This window comes from Hyperolius riggenbachi, chromosome 11 (assembly GCF_040937935.1).
Source record: "Hyperolius riggenbachi isolate aHypRig1 chromosome 11, aHypRig1.pri, whole genome shotgun sequence".
Lineage (NCBI taxonomy): Eukaryota > Metazoa > Chordata > Amphibia > Anura > Hyperoliidae > Hyperolius > Hyperolius riggenbachi.
In genome coordinates this window covers 131942941-131968343 of record NC_090656.1, presented here as the reverse complement: position 1 = coordinate 131968343, position 25403 = coordinate 131942941, and the positions used below count along the sequence as shown (strand labels likewise).

At 44.5% G+C, this 25403-nt stretch overlaps 1 protein-coding gene across 1 annotated transcript in view; it reads right to left on the bottom strand.

Annotated features, from left to right (window-relative positions):
• The window catches only part of FRMD8 (FERM domain containing 8), a 70347-nt gene that overhangs the window by 5857 nt on the left and 39087 nt on the right, over nucleotides 1–25403 (bottom strand). Inside the window, exons 7-10 of the mRNA XM_068259598.1 lie at nucleotides 18199–18411; nucleotides 17121–17244; nucleotides 15256–15399; nucleotides 10692–10875 (exon numbers count right to left, since the gene is read on the bottom strand). Coding sequence (XP_068115699.1) covers nucleotides 10692–10875; nucleotides 15256–15399; nucleotides 17121–17244; nucleotides 18199–18411 — 665 coding nt within the window. The remainder of the gene's footprint in view (nucleotides 1–10691; nucleotides 10876–15255; nucleotides 15400–17120; nucleotides 17245–18198; nucleotides 18412–25403) is intronic.

Sequence of the window (25403 nt, the reverse complement as noted above, 5' to 3'; positions counted from 1 at the left end):
AGCGTGCGATCCCCGGCAGCTAGTCCGCAACGAGCCGCCGCCGATCGGCGTATTGCGCGGTCGTTGCGGGCTCCACTTTGCCGCCGCCCCTAGGTAGGGGCGGCCGGCAAGTGGTTAAAATCACAATCCAGTAATATATATATATATATATATATATATATATATATATATATATATATATATATATATAGATCTATATATATATATAGATCTATATATATAGATCTATATATATATAGATCTATATATATATATAGATCTATATATATATATAGATCTATTTATATATATAGATCTATTTATATATATAGATCTATATATATATATATATATAGATCTATATATATATATATATATATAGATCTATATATATATATATATATATATATATATATATATATATATATATATATAGATCTATATATATATAGATCTATATATATAGATCTATATATATAGATCTATATATATATAGATCTATATATATATAGATCTATATATATATATATATATAGATCTATATATATATATATATATATATAGATCTATATATATATATATAGATCTATATATATATATATATATATAGATCTATATATATATATATATAGATCTATATATATATATATATATATATAGATCTATATATATATATATATATATAGATCTATATATATATATATATATATATATATAGATCTATATATATATATATAGATAGATCTATATATATATATATATATATATATATAGATCTATATATATATATATATATAGATAGATCTATATATAGGTGGTTGGGAGGGGATCAAGGGATACATGGGGGGGGGAGAGCTGGAAAAAAGTTTATTTTTACACTAAAATCGCACAGCCTGTCACGGCTGCAGGCTGTGCGTCTCTCCCTGTCACACAAGATCCACAGTGACAGGGAGAGGGAGGCGGAGAGGGAGGCGGAACGGCAACTATGTTGCCTTTCGGAGGGTGATCGCTGTGATTGGCTCACAGCGATCACACGGCAGGGAGCCAATCAGTGACGGCTCCTGCCGATACCCGGAAGCCTTAGCTGTCATAAGACAGCTAAGTGCAGCCGGTTCGGTGCGCGCGATCGCGGCGGGGAGCGGCGGCGCCGGTGATAGAGATCTACGCCTTGCCAGCCAGGAGCCCATCAAAACAGGGCGTAGATCTCTATCACTGCGGTCCGGAAATGGTTAAAAACTTGTAAAAGAATGGGAAGGACCAGTAAGAGTTCACCATGTAAACAGAATGCACAATGCTCACTGGATGTCCTCACAGGCTACTAAAAGAGCACAGGCTGGAAAGCATTCCATTGCTTTCCCTCCTGTCATCTTACATTAAAGTAGGATTAAACGCTTACATAACATTCAGTAAAAACATGTTTTCCTACTCTTTTTTTTTTTTTTTTTTCCACCCATACAGTTATCATACTTGCTTTTGTGCACAAGTATTAGGCTGGGTTTCCACTTGTGTCAGACCAATGGGAGTGGACAGTGTAATGTCTGCTCCAATGGTCTGGCTGGAGCCTGGGGTGGATGCATTTTACAGAAGCTATATGGGGGATCACATTTGCCTGCCCGGGATTAGCCCTGGATATATGCAGACTGCTTACTGCAACCGACCCTGCCGACCCATTGCAGTGTAACAAGTGCGAACGGCTCCTATTTATAAAATAGGCATTCACTTTCCAATTAGCAATGCATGCAGAATGGACAAAAAATGGCTGTTCTCTGCTCTGGTGGGAACATAGCCTTCTTGTCATGTCCGTTTACAAATTCCAAGTTCCCAAAGTACAGTTTTCATCTGCTCTGAAAGCGGCCATTGTATTGCGGTATTTATATACTAGCTGATGGCTTGGCGTTGCCCGGGTGTGCATTTGGCTGTTGTTGGCTCCGTCCACTTTTTCTAACCCTAACACACAATTACGCAATGATCTAGTTTGTAAGCTTTGCGGTCTTTGGCAACAATAATTTGCATTGAAATGAGGGAGGGGGGGAGGTTGTTCAAGCTAAGAGTAGCTGCATGACTGACTTAGAAGAAGGTTTGCAAAAATGTTTACATTCAGAACCCCTAAAGTGGAGTATAGGTGGGCTTTAGAGCTACTTATAAATGTTATGCGGGGAGGCTGAAAAAAAAAAAAAAGTCCTGAAAAGTCTACCGTGTTCAAGGCCTATACCCTCGCCATTTTCCCCTTTTTAGAAAGAAGGGATTCTGCCATAACTTACAGTTTACATCAGGGCTGCCCAATAGGTCGATCGCGATCACACAGTAGATTGCGACCGCCTTCTCGGTCTCATCAAATGTTGCGGCCAGCAGCTGTAGTTTTGCTGCCGGCAGCTGGCCAATAGAGATGCAGGGGAGGAGAGCGGACACGACGTCATGGCTGGGGGCGGCGCCGGGCACGTTACAACCACACACGGTGCACACTGCCTGCCGCCCCTTTGCCCGCCAGAGGCTCCTGGACCCTCAGCGCCAGATTGAGGTAGGGATCTACTACCTCCTACCTATACTGCAGGCAAATGCATCTAGCTAACCTATACTGCAGGGCGAGCAGACACACCTAGCTGACCTATACTGCGGGCAAATACACCTAGCTGACCTATACTGCGGGCAGATGCACCTAGCTGACCTATACTGCGGGCAGATGCACCTAGCTGACCTATACTGCGGGCAGATGCACCTAGCTGACCTATACTGCGGGCAGATGCACCTAGCCGACCTATACTGCGGGCAGATGCACCTAGCTGACCTATACTGCGGGCAGATGCACCTAGCTGACCTATACTGCGGGCAGATGCACCTAGCTGACCTATACTGCGGGCAGATGCACCTAGCTGACCTATATTGCGGGCAGATGCACCTAGCTGACCTATACTGCGGGCAGATGCACTTAGCTGACCTATACTGCGGGCAGATGCACCTAGCTCACCTATACTGCGGGCAGATGCACCTAGCTCACCTATACTGCGGGCAGATGCACCTAGCTCAACTATAATGCAGCCCATTGTACCTAGCTAACCTATACTGCAGCCACATGTACCTGGCTAATCTATACTGCAGCCACATGTACCGACTCAGTTATGTGACCCAGAGATTGTACTCAAAGTTATCGAAACAGTGGAAGTTTCTTCCTCTGCACAGAAGATTCATGTAACCATGGCCACCTCTTGTCTGTCTTGTGCAGCACAAGAGAGAGGGGTGGTAGGAAGGCCTCACTTTTTAATTACACCCTCTTAGAAGTAGTTTTAAAACAAGAATATAATTTGAATATTCTTCTGCAGAAGAGGGAAATAGGTCTATGAACTAACAGGCTGACTTTCATTACAACAGACAGATGCAGTACGAATCTTCAAAATATCTGCTGCTCTGTACATCCTCCACCCAGCAGCTCTAGACTGCTGCAATGGAAAGCCACAAACTCACATGGCCTGTCATACATGAACCTGGGCTACACCCCTTCTGAACTCCACCTTATGTTTGCCAAGCCTTACGCACTTTACCTATGGTAACAGAGCTAGAGCTGTACCATGTACCTATCTGTGTCGGTTGTCACTGTTTTGCCAGATCTTTAGGCGATGTCACACAGTAGATTCTTGGCTGAGACCGTCCTGAATGGCCAAATTTAATCTAGTGCAGTATGGCCACACTCGCACTTGGAAGACACTAAGATACAGTAATCCAGAGACCTTTAAAGGTCACCTGAGGCAAAAATAAACTAATTAAATTGCATCTATCCTCCTCCTAAAAATGACTTAAGATATTTCACAGTTTTATTTTATGTTTAAATCTACTTTTTAAGTTTTAAATGTTTTGTTTTTGCTCAATGACACATTCATTGAAGAATGCCAGAGCTAAAATCCATGAACTATTGACCCTTTCTATCTCTTGCTCTCAGGAGCCATTTTCTGCTAAGAAAGTGTTTTATAGTTGGAATTTCTTATTAGTGAGGGTCACACTGTAGTGACTTCCTATCTGAGTCAGGACGGAGTCAGCCACTTACATACCTGATATTTAACTCTTTCAGGCAGAGAAAGATAAAAAGGAACACAGCCTAGTTATTAGTGTGCTTGGCACTGTACATACACATGTCTATCTCATTATGTCACATTACCTCGGGTATCCTTTAACTAATGGGGTAAATGTCTGCCTGTCTATCTACAACTTTAGGATTGCTTTACTAAGGTGATTAATTGCAGTATTGCACCTACGAGTAAAAATTAATAAAAAACATTATGGGTGTGAATCATAAGATACATGCTCACTTAAAAAGGTGGACTAATAGATGCACACTAATGACTTTTTGTGAACGGACCTCAAAATACAGTATACAGCAATTTTTAAAACACTTTTATAACTACTGGCAGTATTTGTAGTATATTTTGGGGATGAGGAAAAAAATTATTTTTCTGTAGACCAGCATTAATTAGCTCAGTGCTACAGAAGGTGTACACTATGTAGATTTTCCTTCGATATACAGCAGATTTCATCACTGTGATAGAAAACAGTGGTTTGCAAAAGTATTCGCCCCCCTTGAAGTTTTCCACATTTTGTCATAATACTGCCACAAACATGAATCAATTTTATTGGAATTCCACATGAAAGACCAATACAAAGTGGTGTACACATGAGATGTGGAATGAAAATCATACATGATTCCAAGCATTTGGAATCAAATGCCCCCCCCCCAAGTAAATACTTTGTAGAACCACCTTTTGCTGCAATTACAGCTGCCAGTCTTTTAGGGTATGTCTCTACCAGCTTTGCACATCTATAGACTGAAAACCTTGCCGATTCTTCTTTGCAAAATAGCTCCAGCTCAGTCAGATTAGATGGACAGAGTTTGTGAACAGCAGTTTTCAGATCTTGCCAGATTCTAGATTGGATTTAGATCTGGACTTTGGCTGGGCCATTCTAACACATGGATATGTTTTGTTTTAAACCATTCTATTGTTGCCCTGGCTTTATGTTTAGGGTCGTTGTCCTGCTGGAAGGTGAACCTCCGCCCCAGTCTCAAGTCTTTTGCAGACTCCAAGAGGTTTTCTTCCAAGATTGCCCTGTATTTGGCTCCATCCATCTTCCTATCAACTCTGACCAGCTTCCCTGTTCCTGCTGTAGAGAAGCACCCCCAGAGCATGATGCTGCCACCACCATATTTGACAACGGGGATGGTGTGTTCAGAGTGATGTGCAGTTTTAGTTTTCCGCCACACATAGCGTTTTGCATTTTGGCCAAAAAGTTCCATTTTGGTCTCATCTGACCAGAGAACCTTCTTCCACGTTTGCTGTGCCCCCCACATGGCTTGTGGCAAACTGCAAACGGGACTTCTTATGCTTTTCTGTTAACAATGGCTTTCTTCTTGCCACTCTTCCATAAAGGCCAACTCTGTGCAGTGCACGACTAATGGATGTTCTATGGACAGATTCCCCCAGCTGAGCTGTAGATCACCATGGGCCTCTTGACTGCATTTCTGATCAGCGCTCTCCTTGTTCGGCCTGTGAGTTTAGGTGGACGGCCTTGTCTTGGTGGGTTTACAGTTGTGCCATACTCCTTCCATTTCTGAATGAACGCTTGAACAGTGCTCCGTGGGATGTTCAAGGCTTTGGAAGTCTTTTTGTAGCCTAAGCCTCAATAACTTTATCCCTGACCTGTCTGGTGTGTTTTCTCTTAGACAACCTCTGAGGCCATCACAGAGCAGCTGTATTGTACTGACATTAGATTACACACAGGCGCACTCTATTTAGTCATTAGCACTCATCAGGCAATGTCTATGGGCAACTGACTGCACTCAGACCAAAGGGGGCTGAATAATTACACACACCCCACTTTGCAGTTATTTATTTGTAAAAAAAAATTGGAATCATGTATGATTTGCGTCCCACTTCTCACACGTACACCACTTTGTATTGGTCTTTCACGTGCAAACCACTGTGTGCTGTGAAATCGATAACGCAAATGTTGACGATCGATTTCCATCTAAAATCGATCGCTTCAGTCGATCTGTCCTGGCGGATAATGTGCTTGATCGCGGGTGGGTCAGGAGCATATTGTTAGCGGCGATCGACACAGCATAGTGGCAGCAGTACACTACCTGTCCGTCGGCGCGAGTCCCCGGTCCGTGCTGACACTTTCTCTGACTCGCCTGTCTCCTATTCACTTCCTGTCTCCTCCTGTGACCAGCCGAAGTTCAAACAGTAGAGTACTATTTGTACTTCTGCTCATCACAGGACGGGACAGGAAGTGAAGAAGAGACAGGCCAGCCAGAGAAAGTGTCAGCATGGACCGGGGACTCGCACCGACGGACAGGTAATGTATTTCTGCAGGCCGGGGGAGCTGGCGGCAGCTCCACAGGTTGTGAATAGATTTCAAGCTGAAATCGATTAAAAATCTGTGTGCAGTAATGGGCAGCCAGTAGATCCCTCTGTGATCAGATTCGATCAGAGAGGGATCTATCTGTTGGTCGATCTGGTGGCAATCGACCAGTGTATTGGTCTCGCTACATGATAGCCGCTGGTGAGCGGCATCCCCCCAGCCCCTCCGATCGCCGCCGGCGAACGGAGATCAAGAGATCCCGTTCAAAGAACGGGATCTTTTGGAGGGCTTCCCCCGTCGCCGACGGGGCGGGATGATGTCACCGAGGGGACTGCGGCAACGGGTATAGCGGCGGATCGGCAGGTAGCAGTGGCGATCGGAGGTTACACGCAGCTAGCAAAGTGCTAGCTGCGTGTAACAAAAAAAAATTATGCAAATCGGCCCAGCGGGGCTTGAGCGGTGCCTCCCGGCGGCATAGCCCGAGCTCAGCTCGGGCTTACCGCCAGGGAGGTAAGGAAAGAACCCAGAAAGATCCTTCAGATAACAAAGCAGCTCTTGATAACATTTACTATTCATATATTTAAAGGAATACTATTGATCTATGCATTTATTGTTAAATGCTGTATGTTGTAGAACACATTAGGACAAGTACTAGGAGCAATTTGATTCCTCACACAGCTGTTCCTCTCAGCTGTAAAATCCTCAGTCAGTTTTAGATACAAAAATGTATCTAATACTGACGGCTCCCAGAGGGCTAGACCATGTCTCTGCACAGGGGAGTTGCTATCAACTCCTCAGTTTATAGTTTAATTATCACCTTGCTGAAAGAATCTTATTGATATGGTGGTAAAGGGTTAAAGATTCTAAAGCTGGCCATACACTAGCCGATTCCCCCCCGATCGACAGCAGATTCGATCACTGGGATCGAATCTGCTGTCACATCGTTCACGCTACACGCTAAATTTCGATCTATTTCGTCGATCGCTCCGTGCGGGAAATTACCGTTGATCGCCCGTGGGTAGGGAGCGCGTCGCTAGCGGCGTTCGAGTGCCCGACGACCGACGCAATACAGCTGCAATACATCACCTGCTCCGCCGGCGCGACTCCCCAGGTCTCCGCTGTCTTCTTCTTCTCCGCTCTGGTCTTCGGCATGCTTCACTTCTTCCTGTCCCGGCAGGAAGTTTAAACAGTAGAGGGCGCTCTACTGTTTAAACTCCCCCCAGACATGAAGAAGTGAAGCATGCCGGACCCGGAGACCAGACCGGAGAAGAAGACAGCAGAGACCAGGGGAGTCGCGCCGGCGGAGCAGGAAATGTATGCGGGGGCCCGGGGGAGCGGCGGCAGCACCACCACCACAGATTGTAAATGGTTTCGTTTCAGGCCGAAATCGATTCACAATCTGTTTGCAGTAAGGCAGCCATACGATCCCTCTCTGATCAGATCAGAAAGGGATCTATCTGTTGGTCGAATCTGATGGCAAATCGACCAGTGTATGGCTACCTTAACAATGTGTGTTTATTATCTTTGCTTCTCTTGACTGATAAAGATACTAATAATGCTAATTGTAAACAGTGGTCTGCCCCTCTCAGCAGCTTGTAAAGTGGATGCAGCCTGAAGTGAATCATCATCACAAGCAGGCAGCCAGGCAACCAGTCTGAGTGTAAACACAGACTAGTGTTATAGCTAGTTATATTCCAGCTCATTTACCGTATTTTACGCCGTATAAGACGCACTTTTTCTCTCCCCAAAATGGGGAGAAAAAGTCCCTGCGTCTTATACGGCAAATGCAGGGAATCCTCGACATACAAACACCCGCCGATACGAACCGCTGCAACGTCGGAGATTCCCTGCATTACCTGCTTGTGTGGTCCGCTCCCAGTGATAGTAATTTGTGTTGCAGTGTATTGTATATGTAACAATGTGCCGCGCTGTGTGCCCCTGGCACCTTGTGTGGTCCGCCTCTTCTCGCTTGTGTCCGCTACCCCCCGCCTGTGTCTGCCTCCCCCCGCTAGTGTCCGCTACCCCCCCCCCCCGCTAGTGTCTGCCTCCCACCGCTTGTGTCCGCTACCCCTCGACTGTGTCTGCCTCCCCCAGCTAGTGTCCGCTACCCCCCTCCCCCGCTTGTGTCTGCTACCACCCGCTAGTGTCCGCAACCCCCCCCCCCCCCCGCGCTTGTGTCAGCTCCCCCCCCCCCCCCCCCCCCGAGTGTCAGCATAGCGGCAGCCTTACTATTTCAGCCGCTCTCCTCGATTGCAGACCTGGTCTCCTCTCTGTCGCCCCTCTAGTGTTGGCTTCACTGATGACGCGCATTGCAGAAGCCAAAGACTAGAGGTGCGACAGAGAGGAGACCAGGTCTGTGATCGAGGAGAGCGGCTGAAATAGTAAGACTGCCGCTATGCTGACACTCGGGGGGAAGTGGACACAAGCGGGGGGTAGCGGACACTAGCAGGGGGAGGCAGACACAGGCGGGGGTAACGGACACAAGCGGGGGTAGCAGACACTAGCGGGGGGGTAGCGGACACTAGCGGGGGGAGGCAGACACAGGCGGGGGGAGGCAGACACAGGCGGGGGGAGGCAGACACAGGCGGGGGGAGGCAGACACAGGCGGGGGGGAGGCAGACACAGGCGGGGGGAGGCAGACACAGGCAGGGGGCGGCAGACACAGGCGGGGGGAGGCAGACACAGGCGGGGGGAGGCAGACACAGGCGTGGGGAGGTAGACACAGGCGGGGGGTAGCGGACACTGGCGGGGGGTAGCGGACACTAGCGGGGGGTAGCGGACACTAGCGGGGGGAGGCAGACACAGGCGGGGGGGAGGCAGACACAGGCGGGGGGGAGGCAGACACAGGCGGGGGGAGGCAGACACAGGCGGGGGGTAGCGGACACTGGCGGGGGGTAGCGGACACTGGCGGGGGTAGCGGACACTGGCGGGAGGTAGCGGACACTGGCGGGGGGTAGCGGACACTAGCGGGGGGTAGCGGACACTAGCGGGGGGAGGCAGACACAGGCGGGGGTAGCGGACACAAGCGGGGAGGCGAGCAAGAAGAGGCGGACCACACAAGGAGCCAGGGGCACACAGCGCGGCACATTGTTACATATACAATATACTGCAACACAAATTACTATACACTGGAAACGGACCACACAAGGAGCTGGGGACACGGGGACACCTAAGGACAAATGGAGGACACCTACGGACACAAAGGGGGCACCTGATGACACATGGGGACCACACTGAGGAAAACTGGGGACACCTAAGGACACAAAGGGGGCACCTGAGGACACATGGGGACCACACTGAGGACACATGGGGACACCTAAGGACACAAAGGGGGCACCTGAGGACACATGGGGACCACACTGAGGACACTTGGGGACACCTAAGGACACAAAGGGGGCACCTGAGGACACAAAGGGGGCACCTGAGGACACAAAGGGGGCAACTGATGAAACATGGGGACCACACTGAGGACACATGGGGACACCTAAGGACACAAAGGGGGCACCTGAGGACATATGGGGACACCTGAGGACACAAAGGGGACACCTGAGGACACAAAGGGGACACCTGAGGACACAAAGGGGACACCTGAGGACACAAAGGGGACACCTGAGGACACATGGGAACCACACTGAGGACACATGGGGGACACCTAAGTACACAAAGGGGACACCTGAGGACCACACTGGGGATACCTAAGGACACATGGGGACACCTAAAGACACATGGGGACACTGGAGGACATTAATTGGGGGAGAAAATTTACAAGATGCTTCTGGAATATAGACGCACCAGGTTTAGTATATATATATTTTTTTCCTTGGTTTTTGCCCACTAAAAGTAGGTGCGTCTTATATTCCGGAGCATCTTCTACGGCGGAAAATACGGTAGTTACCTGTTACCACCTCAGATCAGCCTATTTCGCCTCATGTCTCCTGCATGCTGTGAGTGGCACAGTGAAATACATTTGTGAGCTGTGTGAGAAATGAATTTTTAAGCAGGGATAGAGGGAAGAGAGACCTGGGTGAATAAATAAAGTGCCCCTAGCACTAGTGGTAATGTGCACACTAATATAGAGTATGAAAAAAAAAAAATCAAGTCTTCAAGTTTATATCCTGCGAATCAAGCAAATGCTTAATGCTTCTAGTATCTCATATGAAGTAGTCAAACAGTTTGGAAACTATGTGTAGAGCTTCAACCTGTACTAAAGGGTAGAAAAATGTGTCCCTCCAATGCCATCTCAAGTACTGGAAGTTTTGCACAGATAAATCAGGTACATTTTGTTATATAGAAATCTGCGATATATAACTGAAAAAGCCTTTATCAGATCTCACATTGAGAAACTCAGATGATAAATAATGACTTACCATCATCAACATAATCTATCGTGGTGAGATGTTTTATGCGGTTACAAAGAACGCTCTCCTGCCTACGTAGTTTGCCACGTTTCTCAAAACCTTGTGAGCTCCCAGGAGCGGAGTCTGGAGACTGCAGATCTGGGCCTTGATTGAGTTCTATGCAGTACTCAATTAATCCACTCATCAACTCAGCCTAGAAAACAAGTAAACATCAATTTATCAGCTATGACACCTCGTTGTGGAAAGGCAGCTTGACATTTTATTTAAAGTGGATCCGAGGTGAACTTTTACTCATTGCATAACTGTGTTCCTCTCCTATTGTTTATAGGGCATTCCTCAAGCCAAATACTTTTTTGTTTTTGTTTTAATACTCTAATTCCCTATAAACTAAAACCACGCCCACAGGTTTTCAGAGAGCCTTGGCAGTAGCAAGTGCTCATGGGAGCTCAGTCTGGGCAGAAGGAGGTGTTACTAGCCATTGATTTCAGAGGCAGAGGGGAGGAGGGAGGAGGGGGGGGGATTAGTTTTTTTTTCACATGTAAGATACAGATAAGCCTGCCTCTGTGTAATGTTTACAAACAACATGGCTGCTGTCATTGTATCACATGAAGAAATAATCATTTTCTATTAAAGCTGTTTGCAGCTAGATTTGCTGTGTAAACTATCTAAACTTTAGATAAGATATATAGACAAGTTACTTGTTATAGTTAATTTTTCATCTCGGATCCGCTTTAAGTCTCTTACTGGGCCATATCAATAAACAGTTGTTCCTCCTTCCTGTGGACAGGAAGCAAAATTAGCAAAATTTCTCTGCAAGAGTAAAGTCAATTTAGCACTTGCTATGACACACCTCTGTCTGCATCCAAGTGTAGACAATGGCCAAGTCAATCATGGGCCCGCATCTGCATCAGCTTTGTGGCATTCTTATCAGAAGCCCATGCACTTTCATTAAAAAGGCTGTTTGTGGATTGCCACTGCCATTTAGAAAACATTTCAGCTTTGTTAAAGAAGTCATAAAGACTGTTATACTTTTAAGAGACCCTGAAGTCTCTTTTTTTACCTTCTTTTGTTTAACAATCCTCTTGAACTTTAAAGAGAATCTGTATTGTTAAAATCGCTCAAAAGTAAACATACCAGTGCGTTAGGGGACATCTCCTATTACCCTCTGACACAATTTCGCCGCTCCTCGCCGCATTAAAAGTGGTTAAAAACAGTTTTAAAAAGTTTGTTTGTAAACAAACAAAATGGCCACCAAAACAGGAAGTAGGTTGATGTACAATATGTCCACACATAGAAAATACATCCATACATAAGCAGGCTGTATACTGCATTCCTTTTGAATCTCAAGAGATCATTTGTGTGTTTCTTCCCCCCTGCAGTTCTCATGCACGGAAGTTTCAGGCTGCTCTTTTCTTCCTGCAAACAGCTTTGCCCTTGTTTGTAATTCCTCAGTATGTGAAAGCCCAGCCAGCTCAGAGGACGATTTATCCAGCTTGTAAAAGATAAGAGAGAAGAGAGAAGCTGCTCTAATCTAAATATCACACAGGCAGTGTGCAGAGAGGGGCCTGAAAGGTGGAGTTCATAGCAGAACCACAACACTGAAGAACTTGGCAACCTTCCAGACACAGGCCGACAAGTCTGACAGGGGAAAGATACATTGATTTATTACAGAGACTGTTATAGTAGAAAGTGCTGCAGTAAGCTAGAACACATTAGAATAGCTTTTGGAACTTGTAGGATGATAAAAAACAGGATGCAATTTTTGTTACGGAGTCTCTTTAATGCCAGAGTTAAATCGCCGCATCCCTGCTGCAGAGGAGTGATTTATAACATAGAAAACGACCTGCAAAGTTCTACGACTTTGCAGGTCGCAGATCATGCTGCCCTAGCTCGCAGGGCTTTTCTTCCTGGAGAGGCAGAGCTTTCAGCTGTAGCTCTGCATCTCCGCAATCAATCTCCACGGATCTCAGCCTCCTCCCCGCCCCTCTCAGGGAAAGAAGACTGAGAGGGTTGGGGAGAGGGGGAGATCCGCAGAGATGGACTGCGGAGGAGGCAGAGCTACAGTGTAAAGTTCTGCCTCTTCAAGGAAGTGAAGCCCTGTGAGCCCGGGAGCTTTGCAGGGCTTATCTCTAGTAATAAATCACTCCTCTGTTGTGGGGATGCAGCGATTTAAGGGCTGGTTCAGACGGACATTTGCAGAGAGTTTACTGCCAGCGTTCGGGGCTTGGCGTTAAACGCTCCCATTCAAGTGAATGGGAGCGTTTGTACCAAGCTTTTACGCGCGTTTGCACAAACGCGGCGTTCGGGTCCCGATTTTCACTGGCGTTCAAGGAGCCCCTGGAAGCTACATGTTGCTTCCAGGGGCGGTTAACCGCGACGGGTAATGTCCCTCTAGGGGAAGAAAAAACGCGACCGCATCCGAACGCAATGCGAACGCTGCTGAAAGCCTGAGCGCATCACGAACGCAACGCCAACGAACGCGACGCCTCCAAACGTCCGTCTGAACCAGCCCTAACTCTGGCAGTAAAGCTGAAGAGGATTGTTACAAAAGAAGGTAAAAAAAAAAAAAAAAAGAGAACTCTTCAAAGATAAGCTAGCTAAATGCCCCCCCCCCCCCCCCCCACCACACACACACACACACACAAACTTGCTGGAGACAAAAGATTGTAAGTGAATTTTTCCAAGGATATAACAGACATACAAACACCGCTTGATATTGTGGCCTGATCCATCTTCTGATTCAGAGAATCAATACTGAAAAGGATCGGACATGCTGGAAAATTTCAGTTGCAAGTGCTTCATTGAGTGAGCGGGGTAACGGCATTCAATATCGCAACACGGATGTAAACAACGGACCCCTGGCCGGTGTCCTCCCAAATGTAAAAAGTGTCCGCCACTAGGCAGTGTAAAAGTCTCACTTGTCCCCCAGCACTGCTTCTGGCCTCCTCCTTCGATGTCCTCCATCACCGCAAGCACCTGTACCACATGGCACCAGGCGCATGAGTGACATCACTACCCACACCTGGTGCCCTGTAGGTACAGATGCTCGCTGTGAAGAACACAGGAAAAGCATGAAAGGCTGGGAGTTGCGCCAGTAGACAAGTGAGAGTTTATGGATCAATAGTGACCTAATCCCGTTCACAAACGGGCTCTAGGTCTGTCACAGGCTCGCGCACCCGCCCGGCCCCTGGACCGTCCGGCCCCTTGTCTCAATGGCTGTAAGTGCAGGACATGCACAGTAGCGCAAAAGCACTGTCACAGGGACACTTGCCTTTTATTAGGTAGGATGGGAACCAGGGGAAGGGAAAACACAGACACTTGGAGGGCAACCAGGCATGCGAAGGCAGGCTGAAAGATTTCTTACAGATCTCATGCTGAAATCTATTAGAAATCTGTCTGCGGTGTATGGGCAGGCAACAGATCCCTCTCTGAAGCAATCCGATCAGAGAGGGATTTTCCTCATGGTTGCTCTGCCCGTATATCCAGAGATGCATGGGCACTTTTACTAGTATTGTAAACAAATGATTTATTGAAATAAACCGTTTGTAGCTCTGATATATAAAATAGATCCTACTCATTGAAAAGCCACTTTTGATAATCCTCACTTCAACTCTGTCAGCCCAGTGAAAGCAGCGCACTACAGGAGTGACAGGTCAGCTGCACAAAGCCATTTTCCACCTGGCTTTGAACAATTTGCTCCTTTTCACTACAAGCAGTACCTAACTGTTGTGTTAATATTAAAAATACAAAATGAATCACTTAATGGGACATATTTATAAAGGTGGCAAAAGGAATAACCTTCCCTTTTCAAATAAAAGTGGCTTTAGGGTTGGTTCACACTGGCGGTAAACACAGGCAGCAGCTGACAAAAACTTTGCCTAGGGGTCTACTGCCGTTCCATTCAAATGAACGGAAACAGCTTTTCACTTTGTTTCGTGTACACATTATGCACGATCCCATTAGCATCCAGCCTCAGCAGTGTTCAGGGTTACCGTATCCTGCTAGGGGGCTGAAAGCGCAACAACAAAATTCTGTTAAACTATGCTGAATACTTTTCTCACTAGCACGGAAACTAGGCCGAATTCGGAGAGTTTCCCCGCAGGCAAACCGCGAGGGGAAACTCTGCCATAGGAAACTATGGTGTCGCCGGCCAAATTGCTTACCTTAGCGATTTGGCTGACATTGCTGACAGTGTCCGTGCGGGAGGCTGCGAATCCCGCAGCTGTGCATGGCCAGCGGAACGCAGTGCCTGTGTGATTTTTATTAATGATTTTTCCAGCGCAGCCTTGCGTGCAGATTTTGTTTGTAGTGGAAACAGGCCCATTGACTTGTATTGTCATGCCAATCTGCATGCAGAAAATGCTTGCAGATTCGCGTTAGTGGAGACAGGCCTCTAAACAAGCAGTGCTAAGCAGATGTAATGAAAGTCAATGGGATCTACACTGCTACTTTTCTAGCAAGAATAGTTGTGACTGGTGACCTCATACTCTATTGAAGTGAACAGAGTAGAACATGATCTGCTTGATTTGGCACTTCTTTATAAATAGTCCTTCCGCTATGGCTGGAAAATTACCTGCTTGGAGTATATTTTCAGCAACTTGTTAACAGGTGTTCCCTCATTATCACCATCAAACTCCAGCCACAAAATGTGCTCTTCTCCATCTGGATAAGTGTGGTCCCAGGACAACTCCGAATACTTCAGACTTATCAAGACATGCTGTGGAAAAGTTGGGTTGCAAGATACGGTCAATGAAGCTGCAAATTACAGAAATAAACCTCATCCATATGAAATAAAGTCCATCAATAATATGAGAATGGGATAGATGACTGCAACTCTATAATGAGTAGTCTATTACTCACGCAGTGATGTGGCATACATTTTATTGCTTTGGTACTTACATAAAACTCATACAGCTTGCTGCACATGAAACAGATTTCTAGCTGCCTGTCCCACCCTAGTCAATTAACTGAATTATTGCTATACATCCTGCTTGTATGTGATGTATGTGAACTGCTGAACGTTGATCAAAGGAATCCAACTGGTTAGAAAAATCAATTCGGGGTTGCTTGGCTAAAAGTATAAAGTGGTTCTTACTACAGACAGACAGTGTGGCATACCTATACATGAGAGAGCATGGAGGCCAGCTGCATTGCAGCACACCTGTGCACACTATCGATTCAAGAACAATCAGGAACAACTGTTGTGATGAAGTAAGATTTTAAAGGGAAGGTCCAAGCAAAATAAAAAAAAAAATGAGTTTCACTTACCTGGGGCTTCTACCAGCCCCATGCAGCCATCCTGTGCCCTCATAGTCACTCACTGCTGCTCCAGTCCCCCGCTGGCAGGGCCGCATTGCGTACATTTTTACGCATTCCCGCTAGTGCAGGAACATTAACACATACATTTTTACGCGTTAGTGGTTTAATGCGTAAAAATTTACACATTGAACCACTAACGCGTAAAAATGTATGTGTCAATGTTTCTGCACTAGCTGAGAAGCTCAGTAAGCAGAGTGGTCAAAGGTTATCCTTTTGTCTCGAGAGGCCTTTTCAGCTGTTTGGTCAAGTGACCTGAAGCAACAAACACCAGGCATTGTAGGCAGGGCAGCTGCTGCTTTAACTACAGTGGGTGGGTAGAAGCACAGCTGACACAGACAGAGCATAGGAAGTTTTAGCTGCAATACATTTCTTGGGATGAGACTCCAATAGTCATTTTTTGCCATTAGCTAATGTACACCTTACAGAAAGTTCAGCCAGGAGTGCTTTTCCGAGAGGCAGCTTTCATACTTTTTCTGGCATTGAGTTTTTTTTTCGTAACTGCGATTTTTCAGTTCCAGCACTGTACCAATGCATTGTGTCATTTTGTTTGTATGCTTTTTTTATTGCAAATTTTTGGGAATATGATCTTTTTCATACCAATGAAGTTAACTTATGGATGCGTTTTTTGCTTTGCTAGCACGAAAAGTCACAATTACCATAGGCTTGCATTGATATAAGAATTGTGTGTCCATTGCAAAAAAAAAAAAAAAAAAAAAAGCATAAATGTTTTGAATCAGGCTTTAGAGTACATCAACACCCAAACCTTGTTTAGTTAGGATGGAATGGTGGATTGTTCACTTCTGCCTGCTTCCTATTGGGAGAGATTCTGCCTCACTATCTCAGCAATGTCCAGGTCAATGTTGTGAGATGAACATGCTACTTTTCATGTCTGGACTATGGTGCTTTTATATCCTTGGGGAACACTCTAAGACTGATTTATTAGAATAGATACAAAGAAAGTGTATGAACAGTGGAGAAGTTGCCCACAGCAACCACTGACATTTCAGCTGTTGAACCAAACCCAAGGACTGGCTGCTCTTAGAAACTACACTACTTCAGCTGTTCACGTGTATATTTTGAGTGTTAATAAACATTGATGGCATCACATTGGTCAAATACCTTTTCTTTTCGGTCAATAACTGACACTCCTTCCATATTAATAGCAACTGACACCGTCTTACGCCCACTCCTGTTGAGAAAGCCTTGCACAGGCTTGTCAACTTCTCCCGCAAAAAATGCGCACCTACAGGAAACCAAGCACACAAATAATATACTTTCACTTTACAAAATGAATGGCCGGAAAAAAAAAAATCTGTTAGCTGTAAAGCAAAAAAAGGTTTCTCTTACCAATAAAAAAGGGGAATAATGCTAGGCAGAAGGGACTTCATTCAGGACTTTGTCCTGTAAAGGTCAAACTTGAAAAATTCGAATATCGTGGGAAAGTCCATTCCTATATTACATTTACCTTTAAAAAGGGAACCTGAAGTGAAAAGGTATATGGAGACTGCCATATTTATTTCCTTTTAAGCAAAACCAGTTGCCTGGCAGCCCTGCTGATCCTCTGCCTCTAATACTTTTAGCCATAGCCCCTGAACAAGCATGCAGCAGATCAGGGGTTTCTGACATTATTGGCAGATCTGACAAGATTAGCTGCATGCTTGTTTCTGGTGTTATTCAGACACTTCTGCAGCCAAATAGATCAGCAGGGCTGGCAGGCAACTGGTATTGTTTAACAAAATCAAATATGTCAGCTTCCATAGTTTTCTCACTTCAGGTTTCTTTTAGGTTGAAAAATGGTGTTCTAAATTTTCAAGTTCCATCTGTATTGTGTTTGCTTAGTATACCAAAGGGACACATACTAAAAAGGTGCCTTTATTGGTGAATCCATTAAAATCCCCCAGTGGTGAACACACAGCACCTCAGAATACAGGCAACCCATCTCTGCCATCACTGGTATCGTGCGGTGTTCACTACTGTACTGTGATTTTTAAATGGACTAACCAATAAAATCATGTTTTTAGGATGTGCCTCTGAACTCTTCACCGCTCTAGACAATCTCTTTTTAGGTTGTCCAGCAAAAAGAGCAGCGTTTTAGCTTCACAATGCCAGCTGAAGAGGCTTCAAACTTTTTCAAACCACTGCCACATATGCTGCCCCCTCCCACTTTTTAGCCAAATATTATTAATATAACACAGACCCATAATAGGGAAGTTCATGGCACTTCTTCAGATACTCTTTGCAGTTTGTTACTTCTCCGTCTTCACAGTTAACATGTTCTGTAACTTCTTTGTAGGAATTAAGCAGAGTCTGTTCGAAACTCATCTGCCGGTTGCCTCGGTTTTTAAAAGCCGTCAATAATCCATTTCTCTTTTTACAAACATAAGATGGAAGAAATGACTCCAACTTGGGTCTAAAATAAAAGCAGCAAAAAGATCATTAAGAACCTTGTGAAATCAAATGTCCAACTAAATACAAAACACTTCAGATAGTCGTACATCTGTCGATTTTGCGACCGCCCGGTTTGATTATTATCGAATCAGATACAAATCGTTGCCACAACAAGCATGCCGATCAACAATTCAACCAATTTCAGGCCAAAATTAGTTGAATGTATCGATCGGACATGCTGGGAAATCTTAGCCTGACATGGTCGATTGGGTGTGCAGCGGTAACAGGAGTTGTCATCTATGTAAATAAACCTGTGAAATAGCTTGTGAATTCAGTCCCTTTCCTGAAAAGTACAAACAGAAGCCAAAAATAGCAGAGAAAGAGTGAGAAAATCCTTCCGATAAGGTTTTAGCGCTGGAATGTTAAAATGGTCATTACTTCTGTTGTTTTTCCATTTAGCAAGGCAGATCTGCTCTTAAAATAAAAAGTCTTAAAGAGACACTAAAGCGAAAAAAAAACTATGATATTTTGATTTGTATGTGTAGTACAGCTAAGAAATAAAATATTAAGATCAGATACATCAGTCTAACTGTTTCCAGTACAGGAAGAGTTAAGAAACTCCAGTTGTTATCTCTATACAAAAAAGCCATTATCTCTACCACTTTCAAAGTCCTGGAGAGGGCTGTTTTCTGACTTTTATTATCTCAACTGTTAGTTAACTATTTACTTTTCCTCTGGCAGAGGAGAGGTCATTACTTCACAGACTGCTCTGAAAGAATCATTTTGAATGCTGAGTGTTGTGTAATCTGCACATATTAGAGAATGATGCAATGTTAGAAAAAACACTATATACCTGAAAATAAAAATATGAGAATATTTTCTTTGCTACTAATCTTCTAGTAATTATTCATAGTACACAACCAATTCATTATATCATATATTTTTTTTCGCTTCAGTGTCTCTTTAAAATTAAGCAATTAAACTGGGCTTACAAATATGAGACTCAGTTCTATGTTTAAATTACCTTTATTTAAACACATACCATTAATGATTTCAAGTTTATTTTATTTTCACTTTAGGTTTGCTTTAAAAGGGTTACTTCAACATTAACATCCTCCCCAACTGTAAACATTAGCTAAAAACCCGACTTCATCCGCAACGTATTTGTTAGTTTACATAATGTACAAAACAGTTACAACCACGTTCAGCTTGTTACTGCAATCTGTGTCCCTGTTGGGGAGATATAATTTAATTTTCTGGTTATCGTGGCACAAGTGCAAGACAATAGAGACAAGAAGTGAGTGAAATATTCCATCAGAGGAGCATACAGCAATAAAATCTGAATCTCTAACTTTGTAAAAATTACAACTTGTGATTAGACACAAATGAGAGGGAATTAAATACATTCATTCTCTACATTTTCATTCGGTCCTGTGCAAGAGTTCAGGTCCACTTTAACCTCTTTGGCCAACCATAGCTAAAGGTTGTCCATATAATACTCTATACAGGATCTTCTCAAAAATTAGCATACTGTGATAAAGTTCATTATTTTCTGTAATGTACTGATAAACATAAGACTTTCACATAGTTTAGATTCAAATACACACAACTGAAGTAGTTCAAGCCTCTTATTGTTTAAATATTGATGATTTTGGCATACAGCTCATGAAAACCCAAAATTGCTATCTCAAAAAATTAGCATATTTCATCCGACCAATCAAAGAAAAGTGTTTTTAAAACAAAAAAAAGTCAACCTTCAAATAATTATGTTCAGTTATGCACTCAATACTTGGTCAGGAATCCTTTTGCAGAAATGACTGCTTCAATGCGACGTGGCATGGAGGCAATCAACCAGTGGCACTGCTCAGGTGTTATGGAGGCCCAGGATGCTTCCATAGCGGCCTTAAGCTCATCCAGAGTGTTGGGTCTTGCGTCTCTCAACTTTCTCTTCACAATATCCCACAGATTCTCTATGGGGTTCAGGTCAGGAGAGTTGGCAGGCCAATTGAGCACAGTAATACCATGGTCAGTAAACCATTTACCAGTGATTTTGGCACTGTGAGCAGGTGCCAGGTCGTGCTGAAAAATGAAATCTTCATCTCCATAAAGCTTTTCAGCAGATGGAAGCATGAAGTGCTCTAAAATCTCCTGATAGCTAGCTGCATTGACCCTGCCCTTGATAAAACACAGTGGACCAACACCAGCAACTGACATGGCACCCCAGACCATCACTGACTGTGGGTACTTGACACTGGACTTCAGGCATTTTGGCATTTCCCTCTCCCCAGTCTTCCTCCAGACTCTGGCACCTTGATTTCCGAATGACATGTAAAAGTTGCTTTCATCTGAAAAAAGTACTTTGGACCACTGAGCAACAGTCCAGTGCTGCTTCTCTGTAGCCCAGGTCAGGCACTTCTGCTGCTGTTTCTGGTTCACAAGTGGGTTCATGCTTCCATCTGCTGAAAAGCTTTATGGAGATGCTGATTTCATTTTTTAGCACGACCTGGCACCTGCTCACAGTGCCAAAACCACTGGTAAATGGTCTACTGACCATGGTATTACTGTGCTCAATTGGCCTGCCAACTCTTCTGACCTGAACCCCATAGAGAATCTGTGGGATATTGTGAAGAGAAAGTTGAGAGACGCAAGACCCAACACTCTGGATGAGCTTAAAGCCGCTATCGAAGCATCCTGGGCCTCCATAACACCTGAGCAGTGCCACAGGCTGATTGCCTCCATGCCACGCCGCGTTGAAGCAGTCATTTCTGCAAAAGGATTCCTGACCAAGTATTGAGTGCATAACTGAACAGAATTATTTGAAGGTTGACTTTTTTTTGTTTTAAAAACACTTTTGTTTTATTGGTCGGATGAAATATGCTAATTTTTTGAGATAGGAATTTGGGGTTTTCATGAGCTGTATGCCAAAATCATCAATATTAAAACAATAAAAGGCTTGAACTACTTCAGTTGTGTGTATTTGAATCTAAAATATATGAAAGTCTAATGTTTATCAGTACATTACAGAAAATAATGAACTTTTTCACAGTATGCTAATTTTTTGAGAAGATCCTGTATATTGCGGTCTGATCGAGCTTCCAATCAGATAATTATATCAAATACGAAGAAAATTGGTGCCGCAACATGGCCACCCAATCGATTTCTGTTAGCTTTCCTGGTTGAAATTGGTCAAAAGAATCGATCAGGAATGGCAGAAAAACCTTGGTTGCAAGGGCTCAATTGGGTGTGCGACTGTAGCGGTGTTCAATATTGTGACGACTGACAAACCTAACTGACCCCCGGGTGGTGTCCCCCTGTGCAGTGTTAAAGGCTCAGATCCCCACCGTTGTCACTCCACCCCACCACATAGCAACAGAACACATTGTAAACTACACAGGTGACACGCATTTCTACAGAGCGGCCCAGGGGTCTCGATCCCAGACGGGCGACATAAGTCAAAGGTGTGTACGCACCTTTAACCTTAAAGGTCCTACCAAGCATTATCTAAAATCAGAGACAATAACACACAGAGAAGGTAAGCAACCTCAGAGCAACATCTGGAGAGCTCCGACTTGATTGACTAGTTTGGGCAGTACTGTACAAGATTCAGTGTCAGTATACAGTAAAGAAGTTCCTTCAGAGACACCGGACCACTCCACAAGAGTGAAATTAATAAATCATCTTTATTCAAAAAGCATAATATAAACACTTAACACATGAGGAGGGCAGCCATGCAACAAGATATAAATATTGAGATGTAGTCATAATAAATAGTAGCCAAATGACTGATCATCCACACAAAACCTGAATAATATATAGCCATATAATTCATATATAGCCATATCAGTATGACACATTCACCATTGGTGTGCAAGCGAGCGAAAGTCAAGTGCAAACATCAGCAAATAGTGCAAATCACACACGAGAGAACATATAGGAAGGATGCCCACATAGGTCCCAGAAGGGAAACAGTAGGAGATGCGAAGAGAAATAGTGTAAACAAAGCTGCGAGAAAGACCCCTCTTAGGCCAGAGAAGGGCAACTAAAAATGTCCTTGCCTTTCAACCTCTTCATTTTCAGATGAATTTGGGACAAGGTCTTCAATGAAGAGGCTTAAAGGGACACTTAAGTCAAACAAAAAAAAATGAGTTTTATTATTCACCTAGGGCTTCCAATAGCCCCCTGCAGCTGTCCGGTGCCCTCGCCGTCTCCCTCCGATCCTCTTGGCCCTGCCGGCAGCCACTTCCTGTTTCGGTGACAGAAGCTGACAGGCTGGGGACGCGAGTGATTCTTCGCGTTCCCAGACACATTAGCACCCTCTATGCTGCTATATGATATATGTTATAGTAGCATAGCTGGCGCTATTGTGGCCAGGAACGCGAAGAATCACTCGCGTCCCCAGCCTGTCAGCTCCTGTCACCGAAACAGGAAGTGGCTGCCGGCAGGGCCAGGAGGATCGGAGGGAGACGGCAAGAGCACCGGACAGCTGCAAGGGGCTATTGGAAGCCCCAGGTGAGTAAAACTCATTTTTTTTGTTTGACTTAAAGGGAACCTTAACTGATCGGGGGGTATAGAGTTTTACTTACCTGGGGCTATTACCAGCCCCCTGCAGCAGTCCTGTGCCCTCGGCGCAACTCTGGAATCCTCTGGTCCCCCACTGTCACTTAGTTTCGTTTTTGACGACTCACCAGTCGCCGGCCGCCATGCGTATTATTGGATGCATTCACCAATGCAATTAGCGCTATTGCGGACCGCAACGCGTACAAAAATACGCGTTGCCGCATATCTACGCGTGCGGAATATGGCAACGCGTATTTTTGTACGCGTTGCGGTCCGCAATAGCGCTAATTGCATTGGTGAATGCGTCCAATAATACGCATGGTGGCCGGCGACTGGTGAGTCGTCAAAAACGAAACTAAGTGACAGTGGGGGACCAGAGGATTGCAGAGCGGCGCCGAGGGCACAGGACTGCTGCAGGGGGCTGGTAATAGCCCCAGGTAAGTAAAACTCTATACCCCCCGATCAGTTAAGGTTCCCTTTAAGTGTCCCTTTAAGTTAAACAAAAACTCTGGGAGAGAGCATACACTCCTAGAGATTTCTTTATGGGATTTAAAGACAAGTGGGGAAGCACGGTGGCGTAGGGGGCAGCATGGTGGCGTAGTGGTTAGCGCCCTCGTCTTGCAGCACTGGGTCCGCGCTTCGAATCCCTGCCAGTTTTCTCCAGGACCCTGAGTTTTCTCCAGGACCTCCGGTTTCCTCCCAAACCCCCCAAAAATACAGATACGTTAATTGGCTTCCCCCTACATTTGCCCTAGACTAAGATACATGCACCACATGATACATACATAGACAGATAGTGATGAGGCAATATACTCTGTACAGGGCTGCGTAATATGTCTGGGCTATATAAATACTTCAATAAATAAGTGTAAGGCTTGGTTCCCACTACAGTGCAAAACAAACATTTTTCTATTTAACTGCAGTAAAAAAAAAGGCACAGTGAACAGATCTGATTTTAAAAATAGGTTCCATTCAAGTCAGTAACAGATCCGTTGGATCCGGGGGGTTAAACAAAATTTGTGCTGTCTGCAATTGTTGCCAAGGAGTGGATGTTCTAGCCTATGGTGGAAACGCATTTGCCTTGGGCTCCAGCCGGACCATTGAAATGCACACTATATTGTTTGCTCCCACTGGCCATTTAAGTCCAGCACAAGTGGGAACCTAGCCTTGTTTAAGGTTTTCAGCTGTGGAGAAAATGTCCTTTCTATGAACTACCCATGACAAATGCACTTGGAGGTTTGGTTGCTTTGAGAAATTTGGATTGCCACTCCAAATCCCTGTTGAGAAAGTCCACTAATTAATTAAATTATCACATCAAATGGATAGCTAAAGGTACGAGGTTGCAACCCGGACAGAAAATCCTGAGCCAGGGACATCAAGGAAACGCATATGGTTTCTCCATGTAGCATATTGCAGGACTATTGTTTGGCAGCATTTGAAAAATATTTGCATCCAACTGACCATTTGTATTGGAAAGCAGCTGTCATCAGGTACAGAATAGACCCCACCTGCTGCATACAGCAAAGAAGGTGGTCATGGTATGCATCATTTTAGTGATTTTCTCTGAAGTGCGGTAGGTTTTTAGAGCCACTGAATTTATCCTGCATTTTCAGAAAACGGCATGGAGACCAGCATGAAACCTGCAGAGTAGGTGGTAAGCCTATAATGAACTACTACCTTAATGTGTCTCTATTTTTAAATAAAAGTTATGAGCTGCAGCACCCAAAGTTTATTTATTTAGTGAAATGGATGTGCTACATTGCTGCATGTGCACATAGCTTATAAATTACTGTCTGCGGCTGTTCACCCTATTATTTCTTTGTATTAACCACTTGCAAGTCTCATCACCCCACCCTTGGTAAAAGTACATCCTATAGGTCTATAAATGTAGAGGTGTATGGATTCAGGTTTCCTTACTGCTATTACAAATGTGAGGTGTTTAAACTGTGACCTCATAAGAAATCACTGCAGGAGAGTGACAGAGTCCATGATTTTGAAAATAAGGTGTGTATTGTTTTTAATGGATGACAAGTGAGCAGATGCCTGCATCAAAACCATGTCCGATTTACTGAGTGATGGATGAGTCATCTCGCTGAAATGAAGCAACAAAAATATCCCACACAACACATTCCCAATTGTGGTAAAGGAATGTGCCACAAGACAAAACTCCTTCTAAAGAACATAAATGAGGAGTGAAGGGTTAGACCAGCGATGGAATGTTGGAATGTAAAGACTTGCTTCTGCTTTGAAAGCTGCAAAAATAAATGGTTGGGGCCAAGATAAGGGGGGCTATTTCCAGAGGTCCACATCTTTCTCAATAATTGAGAAACTAAACAGAACCACTAGAAGTTTTTTTTTGTGTGTTTTTTTTTTAACATGAGCTATCTGGGTACTCTGTAATGACATTAAATCAGATGATTACTATTTGCACTTGAATGTTACATATTGCCCAGCAAA